The sequence below is a fragment of the Gadus macrocephalus genome, chromosome 12, assembly GCF_031168955.1.
Source record: "Gadus macrocephalus chromosome 12, ASM3116895v1".
Classification (NCBI taxonomy): Eukaryota; Metazoa; Chordata; class Actinopteri; order Gadiformes; family Gadidae; genus Gadus; species Gadus macrocephalus.
In genome coordinates, this window is record NC_082393.1 from 18,201,933 (window position 1) to 18,228,509 (window position 26,577).

General features: G+C 44.0%; 2 protein-coding genes across 2 annotated transcripts; one reads left to right on the forward strand and one right to left on the reverse strand.

Moving 5' to 3' along the window:
- Window positions 1-10,845: 10,845 nt before the first annotated feature.
- LOC132468547 (uncharacterized) lies at window positions 10,846-17,504 on the forward strand. Its single transcript, XM_060066277.1, has 5 exons — window positions 10,846-10,940; window positions 13,736-13,861; window positions 14,052-14,295; window positions 14,627-14,786; window positions 17,332-17,504. Exons 1-5 carry the CDS (start codon window positions 10,846-10,848, stop codon window positions 17,469-17,471), a joined length of 765 nt encoding a protein of 254 aa, XP_059922260.1. The 3' UTR covers window positions 17,472-17,504.
- A 4,825-nt stretch (window positions 17,505-22,329) lies between these two features.
- LOC132468548 (uncharacterized) lies at window positions 22,330-25,316 on the reverse strand. Its single transcript, XM_060066278.1, has 5 exons — window positions 25,169-25,316; window positions 24,084-24,351; window positions 23,238-23,957; window positions 22,919-23,060; window positions 22,330-22,798 (listed from the first exon to the last, which is right to left on the reverse strand). The coding sequence occupies exons 2-5, from the start codon at window positions 24,277-24,279 to the stop codon at window positions 22,330-22,332; spliced, it is 1,527 nt and encodes a 508-aa protein (XP_059922261.1). The 5' UTR covers window positions 24,280-24,351; window positions 25,169-25,316.
- Between the last annotated feature and the right edge of the window lie 1,261 nt (window positions 25,317-26,577).

A 26,577-nucleotide genomic window follows, 5' to 3' on the forward strand; every position in this document is an offset into this window, starting at 1 on the left:
TCGCCAATTCTCATTTTCCTCCAAACCATGCGTACGCATGGGTCAGAGTTTGCTTAGGGCTGCGCACATTCTCCCGTCAAGTTAGTTTTTTTATAGATCACAAACTTGGCGAGGAAAGTCATAATCTGCATGTATTAACTGTGGCTAAACATCGACTGCACTGAAGTCATCATAACTTCATAAGTTCTCATTTTCAAATGATTAAGAATACTATTATTGGTATTTGAAGACGTGTCAGTCTTGACTGTGGGTGGTGTGGTCGGGTCCTCTGTGTCTGCTAGTGTCTATATTACAATAATATTTTGGTCTCCATTATCAAACGGAAAAACTTTTATTATGAAGAGCACAGGGCAACGAAGCACACTAGCCAATAAGAGGACCCGCCCACTGACGGAAACCAGATATTGAGTGGTAAATTCGTTTTGTTAAGTAAGAACCAAAAAACGAATCAACAAACTGAAATTTAGATTTTCGTTTTTTTGACAAAACGAAAAAACGGTTTGTTTTCTGGTTTCTGCTAGTGTCAATTATTCCCAGAAAACAGTAAGAAAACGTACCTTGCTCATTTATGTACACGTTCATTCACAGGGGTCTTGAACTTGAAACATGGGCTCCTACCAGGAAAGGCAACCAACAGCAATCATGAGTAATGTCGTTTTTTTTTTTTTAAACTCCCAATTTTTTTACATTTGTATGCCAGACATACTAAAAAAGTAAAAATTAATAAAGATATTAATTTATGGATGTCCATTTAAATTAATCAATAATCCCAAGAGGCCGCTGATTGGTCAGGGGAGTTGTTTGACGCGATGCGAATTTGGTTTGAAATTTAAACCAACGCTGAAACGCTAAACGCTAAAACCAACGCTGATCAATGTTGCACATTACCAACGGATTGTGCATGGAGCCTTACGCCACGGTTCGCTGAAGGCTCAAGAATGCCACCTAAAGGGTAAGAATACAATATCATATTTGAGCTTGCATGGTTTTGTCTATGCTTTACTTGAAAGTGCTAACATCATGCAATTTGCAACAGCAAAAATATGCAATATGCATATTTTTATGTAGCCTAGGTGTACTGTAAAATCTGTACCCGCACTCACTCACTCTATGAAATGTATATCGATGTAAATCTGTGCAATCGGATTTTGAAAATCTGTATTTTGTGCCTCTGAATATAACTCTTTACAATTTTCAATTTATCATTTTCGCCTTTATTTTTCAATGTTAAAAATTCAAAATCAAATATTCAACGTTAAAAAAATCAATCCCCAAATTCCACATGCGACGGAGTATTAGGGCCACACATTAAGATATATTTTTTTTTGCCGTGACGAGATACGCCTCGTGCCCACTGCCTTCATCCGTTGACTGATCTCCATTGACTTTGAATGGGCACGGAGGCAATGGGCACGAGGCGGTTATAAAATGTCGAGCATGCAGTTGAAATTAGTTGGGAGAGATAGCAACCGCTCCACAGGGCCTGCACTGAATCCAATGGCTGGTGTGGATAATTTGGTAAAATAGTATTTCAGAATCGGGTTGAACAATAAAGAGATCCTCGCTGTTTTAGTGAAGAGCCACAGTGTGGTGTTTAGTGTAAGGACGCTGAAAAGGTTGTGCGGAAAAATTCGTCTGTTCAGGAGGAGGCCCTGAACAGACGCGTTAATTTACTAGTCGTCACGGCAAAAATATATTTTTTTCATCATGTGTTGCCCTAATACTCTGTCGTACCAAAGTCACCTGCAAAATTCAATGTATTGTAATGACCTCGCCGGTGACCATAGGCATCGATTACGCCGGGGACACGTCCCCACCAGATTTCGTCATGAATCATTTTGTACCCACCAAAAAAAAAATATATATATATATATCGAGTTTAATTATTATGGATTATTACACGGGTCTTCTCAATGCCGTGGAACGCTCTGTTCACTTGCATGGGCTCTTCACAACTTTGTTAGCTTGTGATAGCTAGACATAAATTGACCGCTGTCAAGGAAAACAAAGGATCTTTTGCCTATAATGACGTCTTTGGTATCACTCCTCAAGAGGTCCGGTAACTTTTCAACCCCAGCGTCTTCGGTTGCTAAGCGACGTCAACGTCTTTGGTGGACTATTTCTCTGCTGATCAACACTACGAATGATGGTAACAAATAAATTGTAACAAGGTAACAAGCCACACCATGTGAAGTCATTTTTTCGTTTTGGCAAGTAGCCGTGTAATAAGCGGGATAATATATAGAACGTCGCCGGTCGAATATAAGCAGTGGGAAGCAATGGGAGCGTGTCTATGTTCCCCGGGTCCTATGTTCCCCTCTTTGTATGAGACTGGGGAACATAGGACCCTTTTTTATAAAAAAAAGGGTCTTTATTGGAGTCTATATTATATTGGTATATACTATCATATAAAGTGCTCCGGGAGTCGCAAACGGTAACAATCACTTTCTCCTCCATGCTGCAATTCACCCCGGACTGCACTTCACTGAGTTGGCCGGTTGAACGCTGATTGGCTGTTACGTTACACATGTCACTCAGTGGCCAGGCTGTTGAACGCCGATTGGATGTCATCACGCGAATGTCGCGTCAAAGTTTAAATATCTTTAAAGATGGATAAATTCTGGGGAACATAGGACCCTTTTCCCAGAAAATGGTTCTATGTTCCCCGCTTTTCCCCAAAAGGGTCCTATGCTCCCCGGTATGTATGGCTACAGGGGAACATAGGACCCTTTTTGGGAAAAACGGGGATCATAGAACCCGGGGAACATATCCCACACAGCAGTAGACTCCTATGCGGATCCGCATAGGGGTCACCAAACCCACGTTACTGAGTCACCAAACCCGCGTTACTGTCACATCCGTTTTGGCGCCGCCCAGAGGACCCGTGTCGGATCCGCGAACGCGGATCCGACGCGCAAGACTCCTATGCGGATCCGCATAGGAGTCACCAAACCCGCGTTACTGCCACATCCGTTTTGGCGCCGCCTAGAGGAACCGTGTCGGATCCGCGAACGCGGACGCGCCATAACGTTTGAAAGCCTATCACCAAGAGCCGAGACGATCATATCATTTGAGATTTTCTTTGCTGGAACACGGTTGCGTAAGTATGATTTATTATTGATTTATTATTATTATTTGATTTATTTGTTGATATATTGTGGATCCTGAGCGGACCCGTGTCGGACCCGTGTCTGATCCGCGGACGCGCCAACACGTTGAAAGCCTATAAAGAGCAGATCATTCAGTTGAGACTTTCTTTCTTTGCTGGAACACGGTTGTGTTACGTAAGCATGATTTATTATTGATTTTGATTTATGTAGGCCTAATTATTTATTGATAGGCCTATATTGCGACATTCACAGTAAACATTGGCCTTTGTGTTTTTGTAATCATCATTTAGACTACGTATGATTGTAATGACGTTGTTTGATATTAGGACTAGCAGTAGGCCTAAATAATTTTTCAGTTAGGCTATCATTTTTTGCACCAGGCTATTGTTAGCTGGGAGGCGATAATCATGTCAGTCTGTAGCCTATTTGATTTAAAATGGAATAGCAATTACGGCAGAATATGTTATGGTAGTTAAGTTAAGTTATCCTTCATTGGGTTAGGGTTAGGGTTGGTCTGTTCTGTTTTAATGTGTCGCTGTTATGTATAAAACGCCGTTCATCGGGAAAATAAGCCCCGACAGAGCGAACCGGCTTGCTTCACCCTGAAGGTGGTGCTGGTGGCTTATTTTCGATAATGACCAGCGACGTTCTATACATTATCCCGCTTATTACATGGCTACTTGCCAAAACGAAAAAAATAACTTCACACGGTGTGTCTTTTTACAATTTATCTGTTACCAGCATTCGTAGTGTTGATTAGCAGAGAAATAGTCCGCCAAACACCAACGTCTTTGGCGTCGCCTAGCAACCGAGTACGCTTGGGTCACCGAGTACGCTGGGATAAAAAAAAAAAAAGATCCCCTGTCCTTGACAGCGGTCAATTATACTTAAGATCGTAAGCGTTTCTGAATAAAATAGCTTTTGAGTAGCTTAGCTCTTTTATTGACCAAGTAGGCCTAATGCGGTATCTCCATAAAAGTTACATTTTTTCAAGCAAAAACTGCTTGTCCCCCAGTGTTGCTAGATTGGGCCGGAATCTTGCAACACTGGCGACCCCCATGACGGCAGAGGGAGAGTTATCATTTTGAAATAATGTTAATTATGTGTAATTAAAAAATATATATGACTTAATTCTAATTCTAATCTTATAGACAATAAGAAAAATATTTGAAGAATTATCACAAAAGTGCTCTTCAAGATGCAGAAGTGAGAAGTGTTAGGCCCAATCCCGTTTCTTTGCTCACTGTCTCAACCCTACATCTCAACCCTAACCCTCATTGCTCATTGCTACCCCTCATTGCTACCCCTAACCGATCCCCTACCAAATGGGACAACCCTACCCTGTGACGTCATCATGGCCTCCCCGTGCCCCCTAGCAGATAACCAGACCCCTGGTAATGTTACAAGTGACAGACTGGCTGCCATTGTCTCGGGCAACGAGCAAGACCCATTGTAAAGATGTTTAACCTGAAATGGTATTTATATTTTGTAATTGGCATGTTTAAATAAAGTGTTATAATTAATTAATTAAAAAAATAATACTATTTGTCCCTCGTAATATACCTCTATTTTGAATGTCACTTAGCTACATGTTAAAGGTGGTATTAGGGTGCAGTCACACTAGGCCATCTGGCCGTGGCCGTTGGCCGTTTTCACACCTAACCGTGCTCAAATGGCCCCATTGTTCTCTGGCCTGCACTCACACTAGGCCGTCTGGCCGTGGCCGTTGCAGCTGTGGCCTGGCCACGGAAGGCTCTTGTACATACGTCATCACGTCGTAACACGTCATCACCAAGCGTCCGCTGCATGGACCATAATAAAGTCTGCCGCCAGTCAGAGTTTTAACAACAATGGACAACAACACAGAGAACACACCAACAGTTGAACCGCTTGACGCGATGCTTACCGTTTAATGGGAAAGAAGGCTCGTCGCCTTTATTATGTCCGTGGTTGTCGCATTGACTATACGTCATCCAGCTCAGGTTGCGTAGCGCGTGTCGGCTCATTAGCATCTGTACCGTAGCGGCCCGTGCCGTAGCAGCACACCTCTCCCAAGTGGCCAAATTGGCCCGGCCTGGCCAGACTGGCCACACTCACACTGGCAGATTTGAGCACGGTTAGGTGCTAAAACGGCCACGGCCACGGCCAGATGGCCTAGTGTGAGTGCACCCTTAGATAATCGGTTATGAACAAGAACACTTTAGAAGAAACACTTTATTTAAATAAGAAACACTGAACCACACATCTAAAAATACACACACATGCATCTAAAAATACACACACACGCACACCTAAAAATACTAACACACACTCTCTCAGCTTTTGAGAGAATGGTGGAGAATCACATCTTCTCCACCATTCCGCCAACTTTGCCTCGCTCTCCTCATGCCTCGCCTGCCCCCTGGCACTCTCCTCTTGGAAGGGGGTCTGGGGTGGTGGAAGAGGTGCCTGGAGTGGAGGAGCATGAGGGTGAGGTGGGGGAGGCTGGTGGCAGTGGACTCAACGAAGTCCTGAAAGAAAACGAATAAGAAGGAAATAGGAATTATATGCCAGAACTGGTTGATATGGCCATATGTTATGTACAAGATATAATAGCTATGTACACAATATAGTCCTGCCAAAAAATACATTGATTAACCATGTAATATTACAATATAATATAATATATTAGTATATATACTATTACTTAGAGAATATTACTAATATGATATAATATATTAGTATAAAGCTTATTTTTAACCTGGAGTCACTAGAACATGGAAGATCTGGATATCATACGACATGATATCCAGCCCGGTCGTATGCAGCCCGGTCTGCAGCCCGGGCGACGGCCGGGCTGCAGAGCCCTAGATCGGGCTCTGCAGCCGGCCGAATACCGGGGTCATGCGGCCCTTGGAAGTCGGCCGCGGACTATCGCGATCTTCCGCGAAAGTCGGCCACAGACTTCCGCGATCTTCCAAGAGTCTGCGGCCGGGCTTCGCAGAGTATGCAGAGTATAATTAATAAAATAATTACTAGTTAATTACAGAGAAAACACTTACATTTGTGTTTTTCCAATCCTGTCGCATCTTTTCGCCCTCCATCTTGTCTAGGATATTTCTTGATTTTCCGTTTTCTCGCAAGGTATTGTGGGAGCAAGTCAGAACTGAAGCGCTTTGAGGGTGCCCATCGAAAATCTCAATTTTGAGGGGATGTTAGCCCTCCCCCTACCCCTTAAGCTACCTTTAAACGGGTATTGGGACATGGCTCCACGGCGCGTGAACGCGCAACAGCGAGGGTTAGGGCTGAGATTTTGAAGCGAGCAAAGGATTGAGATTCAACCTTAGACTGTTTATTAACAAGGCGTTAATGCTTTGAGAAATGCATTTGTCTATTAGTGAAATCAAAATCATGTTATGGCCTTGATGCCCTGGCATGTGGCCTTTGTGCCCTCAAAAAAATTGCCCCGCTGCAAGCCAAGTGGCCTTGCCCCTCATATCACGAAATTCCAGGCATGCGTACCATACAAATAGATCGCAGCAAGTTAACATTTTGGCAAGTTTGGTCTCATATGTAGTGGTTATCTGCCATCCTCTTTATAATGAAAATATGCCATTTTAATCACTGTTATGCTACTGTATGGAACTTGGTCCCCATCTTCTATTTTGTGTTTTCTGCAGCATCTGGATTTGACTATTGCCCGTTCTGGATTTGACTGTTGCTACAATTTCCTCTGCTGGGTTTGCTTGATCAAGTAAGATACTTTCTGGTTTCTTAAAATGTAATGTTGCTCACACATTTTCTAGCAGTTGGAGCATTTCCTGCAGAAAATGCAGTTAAATGGCTTAAATCAAGTGAAGGGATTCGGTTCAAACAACTAATGGGTATTCGCGCCAGTTTCTGATTTCTTATGCTACTGTATAGAACTTGGTCCCCATCTTCTATTTTGTGTGTTCTGCAGCATCTGGATTTGACTGTTGCCCGTTCTGGATTTGACTGTTGCTACAATTTCCTCTGCTGGGTTCGCTTGATCAAGTAAGATACTTTCTGGTTTCTTAAAATGTAATGTTGCTTATACATTTTCTAGCAGTTGGAGCAGTTGGCCACAGAACAAATAATGATACTACTACTGCTACTACTACTAATAATAACTACACAATGCATTTCCTGCAGAAAATGGCACATTTCTATGTTCTTGTCTAGTTTGTAGCAATGAAACAGACAACACCACCATTCAACAATGTGTTTATTTAAATACAACATTAGAAACAATGATTAATGATACATTTTACTTTCTTTTCTTTTTTTCTGAAATGTCTTTTACAACAAAAATGAATAGAAAGACTGTGCCTGTCTCCTTATCAGCCTTAAGACGAAGGACACGTGCAGACGTTCAAAAAAGGCTTAATCAAATTAGGACAGACATGACTGACTTGACAGGAATAGGGGCAGATGACAGAGTTCTTTCTGAGAACACTGCCCAACCCTCTTCAGGTGCACATGCAATGCCAGAGGTGCAAGTTCTTACTGAAGAGGACATGGAATTTGAGGCAGATTTTGATGATGTGCATTGGGATGGATGTGATGGGGATGGGACATCAGGTTCAGATTCTGAAAATGATGATGACCCAACATCACTTTCTGATAACATTGCCAACTGGGCAGTGAGTTTTGGCATTTCCATGGTTGCCCTGACTGCACTGTTGAGTATACTCCATATAACCCATCCCAATCTGCCGAAGGATGGTAGGACCCTTCTCAAGACAAAAATGCATTATGCTATTCAGGAGAAGGCTGGGGGGAACTACCATCACTTTGGCATCCTTTCCTCCTTGAAGTCCACCCTAAGCAAATATGCCAAAACACTGGCAGAGGGCATGACATTGGGGCTGCAGATTAATATCGATGGTCTACCTTTATTTAAAAGTTCCACTGTACAGCTGTGGCCCATCCTTGGCTTACTGGTTAGCGTCCCCATGAAGGAACCTGTGGTCATTGGGGCGTACTGTGGACCAAAAAAACCTAGTTCGGCCACAGAGTTCCTATTTGATTTTGTCAGAGAACTGCAGGAGCTAGAGGCTGGGTTTTGTTTTGGAGATAAGAACCTTAAGATTCAGCTTCACACGGTAGTCTGTGATACCCCTGCACGGGCCTTTGTGAAAAAAACAAAGGCCCATAATGCTTACCATGGGTGCGATAAGTGCCTACACCCAGGGAAATACCAGAACCGGCGTATGTCTTTCCCTGGACCAGAGTACCCCCTTAGAACTGACATCTCATTCAACCTGAAGGTTGATGAATTACACCACCATGAGGGGCCACATCCATTTCAGAATGTCAAGATTGGCATGGTAACACAGTTTCCCTTAGATTATATGCATCTAGTGTGTTTGGGCATTGTAAGGAAACTGCTCCAGACCTGGCTCCGGGGTCCGTTACCAGTAAGACTGCCGGCATTAATAGTGGACAGGATGTCAGGCAAACTCCAGTCCATGAGGCCCTACGTGCCAATTGAATTTGCCAGGAGACCACAGTCGCTTAGGGAGTTGGACCGTTGGAAGGCAACTGAATTCCGACAGTTCTTACTGTACACTGGCCCTGTGGTGCTGGCAGGATTCCTGGACCGGAACATGTACTGCAATTTCATGCTCCTGTCAACTGCTATATCCATTTTGGTGAGCCCTGAACATCTCAACCTTGCTGACTATGCTGGACAAATGCTAAAATCTTTTGTAAACCATTTTGGTGAGCTTTATGGGACAGACCAGATTGCGTACAATGTCCACTGTCTGGTCCACCTGGCAGACGAGGTGAAGAGGCATGGCTGTCTGGACTCTTTTTCAGCGTTCCCATACGAGAACCACCTTGGGAAAATAAAAAAACTCATTAGAAAACCTGAGTTCCCTCTAGCTCAGCTCATTCGGCGCCTTTCAGAGGTTACAGCTAGCAAATTGGATGCTGATGCAGACGTTATTCTGAAAAGGGAGCATTTTGTGGGCCCAATTGTTGTTGGCATGGGAGTTCATGCGCAATATGGGGAAATGCGATGTGAAAGGTGGACGGTAAAACTATCAACAGGGGACAACATGTTTCTGGTGGGGGATAAAGTCTGCCTTATCAAAAACATTATCCAAAATGATAATGGTGTGTACGCTATTTACACAGAATTTTCCCGGCAGTCTCCATTCTATACCTACCCCTTCAACTCTGACAGAATGAACATATTTGCTGTAAATGATGCATCTGATGAGCTGAAGTCGGTTGAGGTGTCAGCGCTGCGACAGAAATGTGTAGCCTTGCCGTACAGGGATGGTTTTGTGGCCATACCTCTCCTCCACTAAATGAAACAAAACAACAAAACAACAAAAAACAAAAACAATCAGTTTAAACAATCAGTTCAAGTTAAAAAACTCTAATTATATAGTTGACTACTGACTATGAATCAGTTCAATCAATCAGTTTAAACAATCAGTTCAAGTAAAAAACTCTAATTATATAGTTGACTACTGACTATGAATCAGTTCAATCAATCAATCAGTTTAAACAATCAGTTCAAGTTAAAAACTCTAATTATATAGTTGACTACTGACTATGAATCAGTTCAATCAATCAATCAGTTTAAACAATCAGTTCAAGTTAAAAACTCAAATAATATGGTTGACTACTGACTTCTGACTATGACTTCCATTACTTAATTACTCTGGATGAAAATTTGCTGTGAGTATTTCAGAAAAGGTTGTATTTTTCCATAATCCATAATTTCATGTTTTCTAAATATGAGATTACATATAATACATAACATTATACGTAAAAAAGCCAGGGGAAATTACATTTTATGCTGAATTTTATGCTGAATTGATGTGCCAACTTTCAACTTTTTCAACTTCCCTTCTCTGCAGAACTTTCCATTTAAAAAAACAGACATTTTGATTGTCATTGCGCTATCGTCTTTCTTTCTACATTAGGGATGAGTTTTCATCTGATCAGATTTGCCAATGGGGACATTGCTGTTGTCCCGGATAAGTGGTGTGATGACGGGATGGTGTACTGGCCAAAATATAAAAACACAGAACGTGCCAAAAGGGCAGCTGCCAACAGCGAGGACCATGAGCCAAACTGGCCAAAATATGATATCACGATCATCAGAACATGTGGTATGCCAATTCATAAAACTCTAGTTTAAAGATAATTTCATGGTTTCTTCTCCTTCTGCTTGGAATAACCAATTCTGTCTAGGTTATGAAAATTATCTTTGCCTTGCATTGTTTAAAATGTTCCATTTATTTGTGGTATGAGCAGCAGTGCTGAGTATGGAGGTTGCACCCAAGAAAAATGTACCAAACAGCATTCTGCCATTGACTCTCTGAGTCTGTCTCAGTGCTCTGCCACTGAGAGTACCTGGGAGTACCAAAAACTCAAAATAAGAGTCAATGGCAGAGTGCTGTTTGGCACATTTTTCTTGGCCACAATCTACATACTCAGCTCTGCTGCGCATACCACAAATGCATGTTCCTTACAAATGTGGTATCATTTAAAAGGGGAGGCTTCAGGCTTTCCAACGATATAAGTTTTCTTGCTAAAAAGCATTTTTACAGCAATGAAAAAATCAACCAAACAAGTTTCCTTACTTTCTGTGCCTAGTTTTCATATCTTTAGTAATAATATTAACATTCTGTGTAGGTCTACAGCTAATTTCAACCTTATGATAATTTTAACATATTATATTTTAGACAACTACAAAGATGCCTGTAGGATTATGGAGCAGTATCAGACCGGCTGCAACACCTCTGACCTACAGTCTGAGGCAGAGCAGGAGTGTGGGCCACCAGTTAAGAGGCAAAGGAGGCCAGTGTAAGTGTGTTCTGTCTTGTTTATGTTTTTGTAGTGATAGGAAGGTTATTTAAAAATAGACCAGAGATGCTTGGACTAAATGTATATTTGGCAATTGTGAGATTGCAATAACCCTGATGATAAGGTTACTTAACAGCCATCGTTTCGGAGACTCTGACCAGAGCGAAGAAGATGTGGAAGATGTAGTGTCTCAGTTGGAAGCACTACCAGTGCTTCCAAGCCCAAGCCAATTTCCCTGGCAGAGTAAGGAATAATCTCTGAACATCTAAATAACAAAATCATAACATTAATATTAGAGATATGGTTAAAGATCCCATGCCATGCTATTTTATGGATGCTTTAATATAGGTATTAGTGGGCCACAAACCCAGTTTTCAAAGACGTCCCCGAAATTCAGCCGTGGTGCAGAGTTACAGCCACTCCGAGCCAGTCGCACATTGAGCTTCCCCCAAATGCGCTGTTTCGGTGGGCGTGTCAAGGCAGGTCAAGGAGGGGGGTGGGGGTGTGGCCCTGAGCAGCTTGTAGCCACAGTACCATGCGCTCTGTTTACGGTGGCTGTATCGCAATGGCTCGTAGAAACCCATATTATACATAGATATCTATATCATATAATATATATTATCACGGCCAAAAGCTGTGTAAGCCTCCAGACGATAGGCTATTATGAATCTCAAACGACCGCGTCTACTTCAGATTGACGTGGAAGTGGAAGAACCAGAGACGTCGGAGAACCCGACGAAGTCCTTTGTGATTCATTATATCGTCTGGACGTGCACACAGCTTTTGGCCGTGATAATATGTATTATTTGATATAGATATATATGTATTATATGATATTATTTAGATATAGAGCTCCAGAACTGTAACGCAAGTGTTGTACACTTCCTTGTTATTTGGATAACCGTTCTGCTGTTGGTGTGATGGCGCATAACACGTCGGACTCTCGTCTCTGGTATTTCTACAACGAGACTCGTAGTGGGGGTTATCTCAGCCATGGTTGAGAATGAATTGGGGGAAAGGAACTTTGGCTTTGACTCCCTGAAGTACATGAACCACGACATGGAGGAGAAAGGGATTGTTGGCCGCGAATGTATCCCGCTTGAGCCCTGCTTCCCGCCGCCTCGGCAGCGGTCAGCGCTAATCACCGCCTCCTGAAGCCGAGGCGGTGGTCCATCGGCAGCGAGGCTCCGGCGGGAGACGACCGCGGTCAACAATCCCTTTGTCCTCCATGTCGTGGTTCATGCCTACTTCAGGGAGTCAAAGCCAAAGTTCCTTTCCCCCCAATTCATTCTCAACCATGGCTGAGATAACCCCCACTAAGAGTCTCGTTGTGGAAATACCAGAGACGAGAGTCCGACGTGTTATGCGCCATAACACCAACAGCAGAACGGTTCTCCAAATAACAAGGAAGTGTACAACACTTGCGTTACAGTCCTGGAGCTCTACATCTAAATAATATCATATAATACATAGATATCTATATCAAATAATACATATTATCACGGCCAAAAGCTGTGTGCACCTCCAGACGATATAATGAATCACAAAGGACTTCGTCGGGTTCTCCGACGTCTCTGGTTCTTCCACTTCCACATCAATCTGTAGTAGACAGAACCGCGCGCTGCCTGCTGCCTGCTGCCGGCGCGAGGCACCACCGCCCGGCTGCCCGCTGCCGGGCGGTGGTGCTTCGCGGCAACCGGCGGCAGGCAGCATGTCGCAGTTCATGTACTTCGATGTCGTTCTGCCATTGCATTCAAAATTCTGTAACTAGCCTGTTACTACGAACTTAGCAACTACCGTACAGTACACATATTAGCATTTAGCACTAGCTCAATCACGAAACCTTCAGAATTTCTGTGGGTGGTTACGAACCAACCAAGTGGGCAGGGCCATGAATAATAATTTGACAACGCTACGTAGCAGTGTCACCTTATCCAGATTGGCTCATTTCTTCTGCCTTTTTCCTTTCATTGGCTATTGCATACAGCAGACAAACTGCATAGATTTCAAACTTACCACAGGTCACAAACTTATTCTGACCTATGTTATTTAACAAACAATAGGAAAAATGTGATTTTAATGGCATGGGCTCTTTAACATTCGTAGTGCTAAAGATATTCCCCTCACCGTGTATCCATTCCTCCAGCTCCACTATCTCGAAAAGTGCCAGGCAGTAGATTCGCTGCTCCTCAACCTGGAGAAAATTGTCCAGGTAAATACTGATAATAATTTTGAATACAGTTGCCCCATCTATCGTAACACAGCAATGGTCACTCATCTCAGATTTTCTGCATACTCTACTGAAATTGTAACTTTCAAAATCTCAGCCCAATATTTTGTCAGCTAAAAACATCTGCATTCATGCAATATTGCCTGAAAAGTCTTAGCATCCAGCATGTAATATTAAATTTATCATTTATCATTATCAAATTGTATTGAAACACATTGTCAATCCATTCATGGGGTTGAAATAGGTAGTGCATACCAAAATGAAACATACAAATTAATGTTCAGCATGACCAGAGATTTTTTGTTTGCCATTGTTTGGCCCTGTAGCTCGCAGCCTACCATGGTTAACAGATCACAAACATTTAATACCAATTTATCTCCCTTAGCATCTCACCATGGGGCAGGACTGCATCACCCTGCACCCGCATTGAGCATGCAGAGAGTTACTCAAGGTAAGGACTGATATATTGAAATCTGAAATATTAGTGAATAGAAAGGCCCCATGGGTATTATCAGTCATGGTTAACAGATGACTCTCGCACACCGCCCACCTCACTATGGGCCAGGAACGGCAGTCCCTCCTCAACTCCCTCCACCCCCTGCACCAGCCCTCAACATGCAGCCTTCTTCCAGCCTGGCCTACAGACCAACATGGCGAGGGGGAAGAATGGCCGATACCATTCCCTGCTCTGGTGAGCAATAACCGACAAATACTGGAGGGTCATTCTGTGCCACAGATTTTGGAAAAGATTCACCATCACATATTTTCCTCAATTTTTGTCAATAACTTTTGTCATTTACTAATGTCAATAGCTAATTTCAGTAATATGAGTAATGAGGATAAACACTGAAACGTGATATATTTGATACACTACATTTTAGCTATATTTCATGTCTGTCAACAGCGGCAGAGTTCCAAATACTCAGCCTGCTGGAAACGATAAAGAACCAGAACGACCAGCTTACGGCTAAGGTGAACCTACTCACCAGTAGGATGAACAGCACCCCGGGGCCAGATGTGGAGATGCCGGACAGCATCCAGTTTCCCCTGGAACAATTGGAGGCAGTGGAGGCATTTGAACAGTTTTTAAAAGAACCGTCAAATGGCCCAGCTCGACAGAGAGTGGTGAGTTTTCTTACTTAATTAGGTTTAGGTTTATTGATTGCCCATGATTATTGCAAATATTCTATTTTAGCAGCCCTGAACAGGCCTTTCCTGAACCGCCTATTCCGAGTGGACAGTCAGTGAGTGACAATCTCCCTGATTTGGCATTGTGTGTAAAGGTGGCACAGGTCCATGAGGGTGTGAGCCAAGTACATGTTTAGATATTTCTTTTTTTTCAGTTTTTCTACATTTCTGGACGCTTTCAACAGGAACAAAAACATTTTAAATGCAACCTAAGCTTAGGATTGTTTACCTACCTGTCTATTTAAAAAAAGATGTCTTTGCCTTTTAGATTTCTTCTTTGGCCAACATTGGAGGCCAGGATGTGAAGCGGGTGACCTGGAACATCCTGGGCAGGCTGTTCACTGATGAGGTCTCCCATCAGATCAGTTGGAAGGGTGTCCACAACAAAAAGCCTTTTAGCAGGATGGCAACAAAGACCTTGCTTTTCAGTAAGTATATAATTCATAGTAATATTAAATACGTTCAAAGTCAATAGTTTGTTGGGGCAGCCTTAAAAATCTTGGCAGTGGCTATTCGTACGGCGACCGAGCTTGTCACGTGACCGCACTTGACCTATCAGCCTTCTCGGCGCTAACCCTAACCCGGCCGACCGTAATTTTAGTAATAACCCTAACCCTAACCTGCAGTGAAAATAGACTAATGCAGTATTTCTACGGCGCGCCGTACGAATAGCCTAATTGCTATTCTTACGGTCGCCGTACGAATAGCCACTACCAAAAACCTTAGCAACCGTCATACCAATATGACCGTGTAGCCTTTTTTTTGACTAGGCCACTATACCATAGACCTTTTTTTTTTTTTTTTTTTACGTCTGATGTCTCTTTTTTTTTTACTCGAAATCAAACATAGTATGACCATGACACCCTGTGCAGCTGATGGCTACTTTGCCTAAGCACATTTTCAGTCAGGTAGGCCTATGCCTGATGTTATGTTTAACACAATGCAATAGCTAGCGCGTCAGTGAAAACCTGACACGGTCACTTATTTAGTAGGGACAATATGCTAGTGAAAATGTTCCTGTTTACTATCAGAGAGTGCAATAATGAATGATAATAACAAAAATCCTACCTTTCTGACATGCACTCTGCTGTGAGATGTCCTCTTTTTGATTCCTTCAGTTTCCTTCGGCGTTGACCATGGGCCTGGGTATACCCATGCTGCCTTGCGCGCAATTTCATTTCCCGCTTTACTTTCTTTCACGCAATCCACCCAACCCGTGGATTATCCACGGTGTCCGTGGGTATGAATGCCAACCGCGCATCTCTACTAGTCTTTACTTTAGGCTACTAGTTTCTTTACTAGTTAGTAACACTAACCTGCCCGTGAGCTCCAGCTGTTCACGGGATTCCCTCAAAGTCAACAATGGATACGTCATGCGATTCCCCCAAATTTCTGGCATGACAAACTTTCGTCGTGGGGGTTTCAAACGTCGCAGACGGGGCCATTGGCCCCGCGGCCTCAAAGGTTCCAGCGCCTATGAGTGGATTATCATGTCAAGAGAAACGCACCCCAGGTGTGGGCAACAGGCCCATCATGTTATCGAAGTAAACGCACGCAAACGTATTGGCTGTGTCACGTTAAAATTGTACCGGGGGTGAAAATTGTACCGGCCTACGTCATCGTTTGTTTACATCCTGACAACCTGACAACCTGCCCTGCAACAGACGACGCGATGCAGAAAACATGTTTCCAAACGACGAAATAACATAATACAGATAGCGGATCGCCATCTGAATTATGATATATAGCGATAACACTTGTTTTTACTTTATATTTGTATATTATTTAATTGTTTAATCGAAACAATAAAGAAAATTGACCGCGAAACGGGCGATCGCGTCAAATGACGCGTCAAATCACGTAGGAAGGTTCTTGAACATTCTAGACTATGAAACCTGCTTAAAACACTCAGTTTACTAGCTAAATTCGATTAAACAATTCAATACAATGCAAATATAAAGTAAAAACAAGTGTTTTCTAGCGATCCGTTATCTGTATTATGTTTCAAGAACCCTCCTACGTCATTTGACGCGATCGCCCGTTTCGCGGGCAAAACATTTGTCATTTGACGCGATCGCCCGTTTCGCGGGCAATTTTTTTTATTGTTTCGATTAAACAATTAAATACAATACAAATATAAAGTAAAAACAAGTGTTATCGCTATCTATCATAATACAGATAGCGATCCGCTATCTGTATTATGTTATTTCGTCGTTTGGAAACATGTTTTCTGCATCTCGTCGTCTGTTGCCGGGCAGGTTGTCAGGATGTAAACAAACGATGACGTAGGCCGGTACAATTTTCGCCCCCGGTACAATTTTAACGTGACACCTGCCTGGTGGTTGCGATAGATTTCAATAATAATTATCTGCCGTATCGATACACAAATACCAGCTGCGCTTTCTCGCTCTCTTCTCTCGGACAGCGAGTTAACAGACACACATCAGCGCCAACATAGCCCCGCCTCCCCTCACTCCGGTCTCTGGCAGTAATTACTAGTCTCAATGCTGTGTGTTAGCTAAAGGTTAGCCAACAGAGCTAGCATGTCAAGTGCAGTGCCTCCGCGACCAGTTTAGGTAGAGAAGGAAAACGGCAGGAGTGCTGTTTAGAAATACTTTGGATTTTAGGCAAATTACCAAAAGACGCATGGGGGCGGGGGCTAAGGATCATCCTCTACATTAGGGCTCGTCTTATACAGTTTTAAATTATCAAATAATACCGGCTGCGGTTGTTCAGCTGGTTCTATTTGCCGTTTATTGCTTCGTTTTCGAAATGTTTCAAGGTGCTTGCTCCAGTAGTCTTCTCCTTGCTGCTACAGTAGGCCCAAAACAAAATACTCGGTTTATCGAAGCACTTTGCATGTTTGCATGCCTAACAGTGGCCATTAATGCACCCTGTTGTTCACCAAATGTGTGCATTCTTCTTAAAGTTAGTAAAAAACCTATTACATAAAATCTGTCTGTTTGATTACAGGTGCTGTGAGGAAAAACGTGGTGACACGGTCAGCCACGGACGCGGAGGTCACCAAACACGCCATCAGGTGGTTCAACCTGGCGGCGGATCGGGCGGCGAGGAGACGTGTCCCTCCTCCATCCACTCCTCCACCCGAATAACAATTAAACAATCATTTGATTGAACTTCTTGTCGTTCACCAGTTATTCATTTTCTGATATTTTAGCTGCAGCGCAGCATTTCATGTTGTAGCCTAATAGATACAATATTTTATGTCTGCACCGACCTATGCCTATAAAGCACTAAATTAGGTCCACAAAATGAATGTAAAGTAGCCTAGCCAACGTAGACTACTTAACAAAAACAGAATAGGCTATAACCTATAATTTTCCATAAATGTAAATGTCAATTTTCTATTGAGTAGTGATTACTTTTGTGCAGTAAATTGATGTCTTGACTTGAACCTTTTCTGTTACTGTCCGTCCACACCAGAAGCGAATTGAGCGACCAAATCGCCGGAAGTCATTCACTTTCTATGGGCAAGAGCGACCAGAGCGACCAAAGCGACCAACGCTACCAGCGGCCAAAGTTGAGCGACCAGAGCGTCAAAAAGAAGTTGAAAACTTTTTAACTTTATGCAAATGACTATTATTCGCTTCAGCGACCAAACACTGACAGCCAATCGGAATGTAGACGCTCTTCGCTTGCGTGGATCCCAGGGAACATCGGCAGGCACTTTGGTTCCTACCTACCTTTATTCACTCACTGAACAAAATGTCGGCTGAAGTATTAATCGCGGCTGTAACTGGGCACCCGGTGTTGTACGAACCCACCCTTTTTCAGTTCAGAGATCGAAACGCCATAGTGGTTTGGATATCAAGTGATGATAAGCGGGAGTATTTATAGGCTACATCTAGAACGTTCGTATTTAAGCGGGAATCATTATAATTTGCTCTACATGCCACCAATCTAACCAACCAATCGCGTGTAGCATGCTTTAAACAAAACCAAAAAAGTATTTGAAATCGTCACATAAACAAACTAATCGACAAGACGAGGGATAAATGACAAGGGATATATCTCTTGTCTTTTATCCCTCTATTCCCCACTATTCACGGAGCCTGAGGTGAATATTTTTTAATTAAATAGTCTAGATAGATAGATAGTCAAGTCTTTATTAATACCAAACGACACAAATCGTCGGGAATCCATTTAGGTGGTTCGTCCCACACAGGACAGTAGCCTACAATACCACACAGAACAAGTCTGACTGGATAATACACACAATACATCACATGAAAACTAGACACGCGTTGATAGATAGATAGACAGAAAGGCCTAGATAGATAGATAGATATGTTCCATTATTTGCCTTGCGGAGCCAACCAGACCTGTGCACGTATGCAAATTAGCCATGTGTCCCAGTGTCTATTTGTTTTGAATGCGACGAATGAGTGCAGATCATGATTTGCAGATCCAGATCAGTGAAACATATTTTAACTACTACAGCACGCAGGGTTTTTTGTTCTCGGTTGTAATTAGCCTACATTTTAGGATTTTTTTTATATTGGGGGGAATCACTGTCCTACTTGTTGTCGAAGCACTTTATCGAACAAGCAAAACCGTCTCGGCAATATGGCCAAGGTGTATGGGAGAGTTCACTATTTGATATGGCTGTCTGTAGGGCCTACTAAACGCATGGCTCCTTTAAATGCGTCTGCATAATTGAATTGTACGTCATGAGCGACTTGAGCGACCAAAGCGAACAGAAAAATTCGCAGCGAAACTTTGTGAGCGACCAGAGCGTCTTTGACGCTTTGGTCGCTCCTGGTGTGGACGTACAGTTATTGTTATGCCTATTGACAATATTGTTAGGTAAAACATACAAGGCAATGCATATTTAAACTTATGGCTAGGCCTATATTGCTGTAGCCTAGGCTAGGAATGATAGTTTTGAGTTTTATCCTATAGTTTAGTTTATCCTATTTTATCCTACAGCAAGAACAGAAGGGATTTTGAAAATAAGATAAACGGGTCCAAAACGGACCCGGGCCAGATGAGCCAGGATCTTTATGAGTCCGTTGCGGTTCCGCGGCAGATGTCTGTATACATTTGCGGGTCCCAAACGGACCCCCAACGGACCCCCAGCGGGTCCCAAACGGACCCGCCACGGAGGTAAGGTTTTAATCGCGGATCCGGAGCGGATGCGGCGCGGAGCCACTGCGGATCCGCGATCCGCCTTCGTCCCTGACGCCTCGTTTCCACATACGTACATTCTCGTATGCGATTCAACCGTCTCCGACCGAAAGTCCATTCATTCCTATGTGATTCTCCGTAATGTCCGTTTTTCCTCCGAGACTCCTCCCCTCCGTAGAATTTCTGTCCGGTATGTCCGTAATATACGTTAAAAAAATTGAACTTTCGCCGTCGTTTTACGGAGATACCGTATGAAAGTTTTTATGTTTTTCACAAAACTTGTAGCCTAAGTACCTGGCAGGCCAAACTCCTCGGCGATCTCTTTCCAAGCCTGGTTGGTTTGTTTTTATCTCTGCATATGTCGATCCTCATGTTCCAAAGTACCGGTCTCCTATCCGCTTATCCGGGGTCGGGTCGCGGGGGGAGCAGCTCAAGCAGGGGGCTCCAGACTTCCCTTTCCCGGGCCACATTGACCAACTCTGACGGGGGGATCCCGAGGCGTTCCTAGGCCAGTGTTGAGATATAATCTCTCCACCTAGTCCTGGTTCTTCCCCGAGGTCTCCAGGGAGACGCCAGCCACCCTTCTGAGAAAACTCATCTCGGCCGCTTGTACCCGCGATCTCGTCCTTTCGGTCATCACCCAGCCCTCATGACCATAGGTGAGGATGGGAACGAAGATCGACCGGTAGATCGAGAGCTTTGCATGCGACTCAGCTCTCTTTTCGTTACAACGGTGCGGTAAAGCGAACGCAATACCGCCCCCGCTGCTCCGATTCTCCGGCCAATCTCACGCTCCATAGTACCCTCACTCGCGAACAAGACCCCGAGGCACTTGAACTCCTTCATCTTTTGTCCGTAAATAAAGTAATGCCCGTACGTAAAACACTAGCGACTCCTTCCGTAAATTTACGGAAGCACGGATACGAAAAACATACGTATGTGGAAACGAGGCGTGAGTGCAAGTGAACTCCGATACGGGTCCGTTTCGCGGGTCCGTTCCGGAAGCCGCAATACCTCCGCGGCGGATCCGCCGCGGAGTCCTTTTGCTGTGTGGGTTAGTTGTTCAGAACGCGTGCTGATACACGTAAAATAACGTCGAATTAAGTCCCCCTGGGCTTGCCATACCGGGTTAACCAGGGTTTGTTTTGTGTGGGATTTTCGCCGTTAATTACGCGTTTCAGTGACCTAGTTTTGTTACACTAAAAGTTTCCTTGAAATACCTATGACTGGACATCGTCACCGGCATTGGCGTCAGTTTGGTTTGAAATGTGCTGGGGACAGAGAGACTCATTCGGAAGTGCATTTTTAGAAGTGCTGGGTACAATGAGGATGCACTCCTTTTTCTCTCTTTAGTGCCGGTAATGAACGTTTCTGAAAGACGGCATAACCATGTAGCTAATTACTAAGGAATAAAATGTATACAAAATCTGTCTGGCACGTTTTATGAAGAAAACGTTTTCAAAAAGCATCGGACATATTACCCACTATGTTCTGCTCCATGTACCCAATGTTGACAACGTGACATGATATGGCTAAGCTAACAACCTAAACAAGAGGAGCTAGGAAAGGAATTTAACTGCGTGTTTAAGTTCAGAAGGGCCAAGGTGTGGCTACACACAGCACTACAAAAATCGTCAAGATTGTAAAAGAAAAAAATATTTGTTGCACAGCTGAACGCTGTAGGGGAGAGCCGGGTCGATTGAAACACTTTGCAGTCAAACGTCTTTTTCAAAGATGACGTTACGTATACAAATAATTTTAACATGTGATCAACAACTCACAGGTGTGTTCTCTTAATTACAAGTGAAATTTAATACATACGTTGGATGATCGAGCTGTTATTTAACTTTGAACGCAAGTTGACATTTGTTTCAAACGCCCCGCCTAGTCGGGACGTTTGAAACACGCATGCGGGACGAATGAAACAGCATATTTTAAAAATAATCTATTGCCCTTACTCTTGTTTTTACGCTACATACCAGACAACATACTAGTGTACTCGTCATTGCTAAAATTTCACATAATTCCGCATACTATAAATAGGTCAAAATATATTTTTGGCCCGTGCGTAATTGTCAAGATGCACATTTCGGTTAAAACTCACCTTTTTTCTTTTGGACGACTAAATTTGCATTACATTTACTTATTTCCCTGTCCTAAGTAATGTTTAAGGATACACGGTTGAACACCCTTTTATTTATTTTAAACAAAAACTACCAGGTCAACAGGATATCACGAGACCTGTTACATCTGAAATGTATCCAAGCGCCGCACGGGGTTAACTTCTTTTCGACACGCTCAGCACGGCGCACAGAAGCATCCGAAGTCTCTGTGGACAGGTAAGTGGCTAAACTTATTTTTTCTGATAAATATTGTGTAATTGTCTGCACATTTACATGAACATTATGTTGAAATCATAATAAGCAGAACTTTGACACTCTAGCTGATGGATGGTAATGGCTGGAGAAAAGGATAAATCGGCAAGCCATGTGTCGTGACCAAGAGCAAGGGTGTAGAAGGCTAGCCTATAGCTTATACCCAGCAGTTCTTAAGTGTGCATGTCCACTAAATTAAATTATTATTGTCATAATTTAATGTAGCCATTGTTATTTTTGATGCGTTACCATGATGGACGAAAAGTAGGCCTACCCTGCAAAATATTTAATAGCCAAGCTCCCACTCATAGCCTAACCCAGGCCTCATAGTTAGTTAGTTAGTTAATCAGTCTATAATGTTAAGTGAATTGTGCTGTAGGCCTACATTTACAGTATTTCCACTGCAAACTAGTGAAGACACATGGACAGTATAGTAGGCTGAATATTTTTATTCTTTGTCACACAGGTGACACAGGTAGTGTGCACTCCCGTCGGTGCAAGCCTCATGCGACCACTTATAGCAAAATACACACTGGACCCACTCTTCCCCAGACATCGAGGCGCTGAAGAGCTCGCAGCACACGAGGCAGCTGACGTCCTCGCTGGATAGGTCTAAATAAATTGGAGATGTAGAGGCAGCAATGGTGGTGAACTCTGCTGCCTCCGGAACAGGACAAACTAGGCCTAAGGTGGGGCTGACTCCATCAGCGGGCCAGGTGATGGTGGGAGGAGCAGCTGAGGTGGCACCAGGGGTGACTCCAGCAAGGGGGGCGGCTTCAGGAGCGGGCGAGAAGAGCCTCTTCTTGGGAGCCCGAGAGGAGGGAGGCTGCTTGGCGGGACGACGCTGCTTCACAGTTCCCTGTTTTTCCGCCTCTAAAGCAGCCCTCACCGGGGTGTCCGTAAGTATAGCAGTTGTCCTGAAACATTAAATTGGACGTTTTAATGATAATTGAATTACTTTAAATGTGGTAGGTCTACATGACTGTAGACAAAGGAAGTCCAGACAAGATATGAGATGCAAGAGTAACTCCACTTGCCTCTTTCTCCCTCTTCTCTTTGTGATCTTTCTAGGTCCGGCCTTAGGGTAAGGCCGGACGATGTCCGGGCTGAATTCAACGGCCTCTCCCTCAGGCCGGACAGCTTCGTCAGGCCCGGCAGCTCGATCAGGTACATCCATGCCTGCCAAAGGACACATTTAAAAAAATACACACTTTTAAATAAATGTTTATAAACACAGCTTCTCTGCCGTCCACTACCCTATGGACTTATTTTATGAACTTGGACTTATGGGACTATTTACTTATCTATTATTAACCTTTGTTTAATCCTCTGTTGCTTCTGATGAACAGTTCCTACCTGAAGTGGCACCTGGAGAAGCGCTGACCTCGTCACCCGAAGCCTGGGGAGGAGGACGGTCTGTCGAATAGGCTCCGGCGAAGTCCTTTTCCTCAAATGCAGAGGGGTTAAAAGGCCAGATCCCTGGACTTGAGAACCCGGAGGTGATGTTGTTCACTGTTGCAGCCTTTGGTAAGGCTTCAGCAACGATGGAGGGCACATCATAAATTGAGATGTTTATCCCTGGGTGGCTCCTCATCCACCTGTCCGCCGCACTGTTTACGTACCCCTTAAGGGGGCCGAAGACACTAATGTCCATTGGCTGCAACCTGTGGGTGCAGTGGGGAGGGAATGACAGCAGCACTATGCCATTGGCTCTGCAGTAATCAATTGCTGCAATTGACAGGTGGGACGTGTGATTGTCCAGCAGGAGGAGCAGCTTCGACTCCTTGGACACACGGGTGTGACTGGTGAAGTGGGCCAGGTACAGGAGGAAGTCTGGCTCCTTCATCCAGCCAGTTGGGTTGCCGCTGCCAGCACAGCCAACGGGTCCACCCCTCAGGAAGTGGTCTTTGAACCGCTTACGGGGGAAGATGAAAAATGGCGGAACAAGGTCGCCCTGAGCATTGCCTGCCAGGGCAACTGTGACCAGGGTCCCCCTCTCCGCTGAGGTCACTGACCCGACCTGCTTCTGCCCCATCTGGGCGACGACACGGTCTGGCACCTGGACAGTGGTGACCCCTGTAAATAGTTGTGTGAGTATAGTTGTATATAATATAGTTGTGTGTATATAGTTGTGTGTATATATATATATATAGTTGTGTGTATATAGTTGTGTTTTATGTTAATAAAGTTCATAGTAAATACCTGTTTCATCAATGTTCCAAATATCCTTGGCCTGGAACTGGTGCCGGTCCAGCACTGTCTTTAAATTTTGGTGGAACAAGTTTACATTACTTAGGTTGAAACTTGACAACCGTTGTTGGCTAGTGGCCTCTGGACGCCGAAGGGAGAGGCTGCCACTGCGCTCCATGAAGGAGGTGAACCAGTCCTTCCCCGCCATGCTCTTCCTCGACCAGGATGCAGGGAATGGGCAGCTGAAGTGCACTGCCAGCTCAAAGGCAAATTTTCTGACCTGAAGGGGTCATAAAAAGTTGATGTACATTTGTGTGTTTATGTTTATGTTTATGTTATTTGTTCATATTTATTAAAGCATGTGCATAGCATACATGTGTGCCTGTCCTACAACTTATGTAGCCCTTTTCACAACACTGACCTCATTAGGGGTGAGCCCAAAATAAATGGCTGCTGCCCTCTTCAGGTAGTCCCTGACCTTTCCCTCCTGCGCTGCGTTAAAAACCCTATTGTGCGGGTTATAGCCAGGGGACCTAGCTGCTTCACTGCCCTCTTCTGCCCTCCGCTTGAGGTAGCGTGACAACGTCACATGGTTAATGTTGTTGGCCAACGCTGCCTGCCTCACTGAGCTCCCAGAATTGACCTCGCTGCAGGCCCTGGCATACACCCATGCAGGAACCAGCCCACGGGAGGTGGTTCTCCTTCTCACGCGCGGCATTTTTCACTCAGTAATAATCTGTTGATGCATGTGATAAACACGTTTTGTTCATTCAAAATATGTTATTAATTCAAAGCAATAGTTATTCATTGCAAAACATTTATTAATTCTGTGATTTATACAGGTAATGATCGTGCAATGTTCGCGTAATTACGCATGATGATGTGCGGGACGTTTGAAACAGGTGTTTCAATCGTCCCGACAGCGACTACTGACACTTAAACCTTTTTTACCTCTAAACTTCAAAACTGTGACATTGCACACTTTATCACAGGTTTAAATACTAATTCATCTGTTGTATAGTGATATTATTATGGCATGAAACATAAAATACAACTATTTATTACAAAAAAACTACCGCAGGAAGGATTTTACTTACAGCTCTCGAAAACAGGTTTGCGGGATAACTTTTGAACGGCGTGACGTCATTACACAAAATTTCCCGGGGTTGGTCAGTCTTGCTTGCTGAACGTAGTGACGAATTTTTACGTGAAAGCCTTGCGTGGTTTTCGAGTAAATCGCTGTGTTTCAATCGTCCCGTGTTTCAATCGACCCGGCTCTCCCCTATCACATCAGGAGCTGGCTGTTCTCAATTCACAACACGCATTCCATCAAAACTAGCCTACATCAGGCATTCTGACCAAAACTCATGAACTCCCCCCCTCAATTATTCCAGAATTCAAGAAGTGACCTGTCAACAAGAGACTGACTCCACCGACTATCAATTGCAAGTTAAAACAGCCGACCACCTGAGTGCAAAAAACACAAAAGACCTCGCCACAGCACCAGCAAATCTTGAGCAATAAATATCGCGTCTTACCTTTATTTATAATAATAATAATAATAATAATACATTTAATTTAGAGGCGCCTTTCAAAACACCCAAGGTCACCTTATGTGGCAGTAGTCTGCAGATGCATCCCGTGGTGTAGCCTACCACAAATCCATTTAGTTCAACAGGTTATCGTTCTGATACTGTCCATGGTACTAGCAACCTGCTCTGGTGCTTCTTATGTATTCAGGCTAAAATGACTTGATTGCCTGATGCCTCATCATCCCAGCCAAAGAGTATTGGTATTATTAGTAATGGCTACTTGCCAAATCGAAAAAATAACTTCACACAGTGTGTCTTTTTCCAATGTATTTGTTATCATTCGTAGCGTTGATCAGCAGAGAAATAATTCGGCAAAGTCGTTGACGCCGCTTAGCAACCGAATACGAATGTAGTCTACAGCATTGAGAAGAGCCGTGTAATAAGTAAGGGATAATGTGTAGAATGCCGGTCATTATCGGGAAAATAAGCCCCGACAGGGCGAACCGGACACCGACGCGCAGCGAGGGTAATTGCTTCGGGGTCATCCCCCCCACACAGCAAAAGGACTCCGCGGCGGATCCGCCGCGGAGGTATTGCGGCGGATCCGCCGCGGAGGTATTGCGGCTTCCGGAACGGACCCGCGAAACGGACCCGTATCGGAGTTCACTTGCACTCAGGGACGGATCCGCTACGAAGGCGGATCGCGGATCCGCAGTGGCTCCGCGCCGCATCCGCTCCGGATCCGCGATTAAAACCTTACCTCCGTGGCGGGTCCGTTTGGGACCCGCTGGGGGTCCGTTGGGGGTCCGTTTGGGACCCGCAAATGTATACAGACATCCGCCGCGGAACCGCAACGGACTCATAAAGATCCTGGCTCATCTGGCCCGGGTCCGTTTTGGACCCGTTTATCTTATTTTCAAAATCCCTTCTGTTCTTGCTGTAGGATAAAATAGGATAAACTAAACTATAGGATA

Excerpts from the sequence above, each read along its gene's own strand:
- LOC132468547 (XM_060066277.1), top strand. The coding sequence starts at position 10,846 with ATGGAGCAGTATCAGACCGGCTGCAACACCTCTGACCTACAGTCTGAG. Across the intron at positions 10,941-13,735 it reads AAGAGGCAAAGGAGGCCAGT|GAACGGCAGTCCCTCCTCAA; the intron begins GTAAGTGTGTTC and ends ACTATGGGCCAG. Across the intron at positions 13,862-14,051 it reads CGATACCATTCCCTGCTCTG|CTATATTTCATGTCTGTCAA; the intron begins GTGAGCAATAAC and ends ACTACATTTTAG.
- LOC132468548 (XM_060066278.1), bottom strand. The coding sequence starts at position 24,279 with ATGGCGGGGAAGGACTGGTTCACCTCCTTCATGGAGCGCAGTGGCAGC. Across the intron at positions 23,958-24,083 it reads TTGGAACATTGATGAAACAG|GGGTCACCACTGTCCAGGTG; the intron begins GTATTTACTATG and ends AACTATTTACAG. Across the intron at positions 22,799-22,918 it reads AAGAGAAGAGGGAGAAAGAG|GACAACTGCTATACTTACGG; the intron begins GCAAGTGGAGTT and ends TTAATGTTTCAG.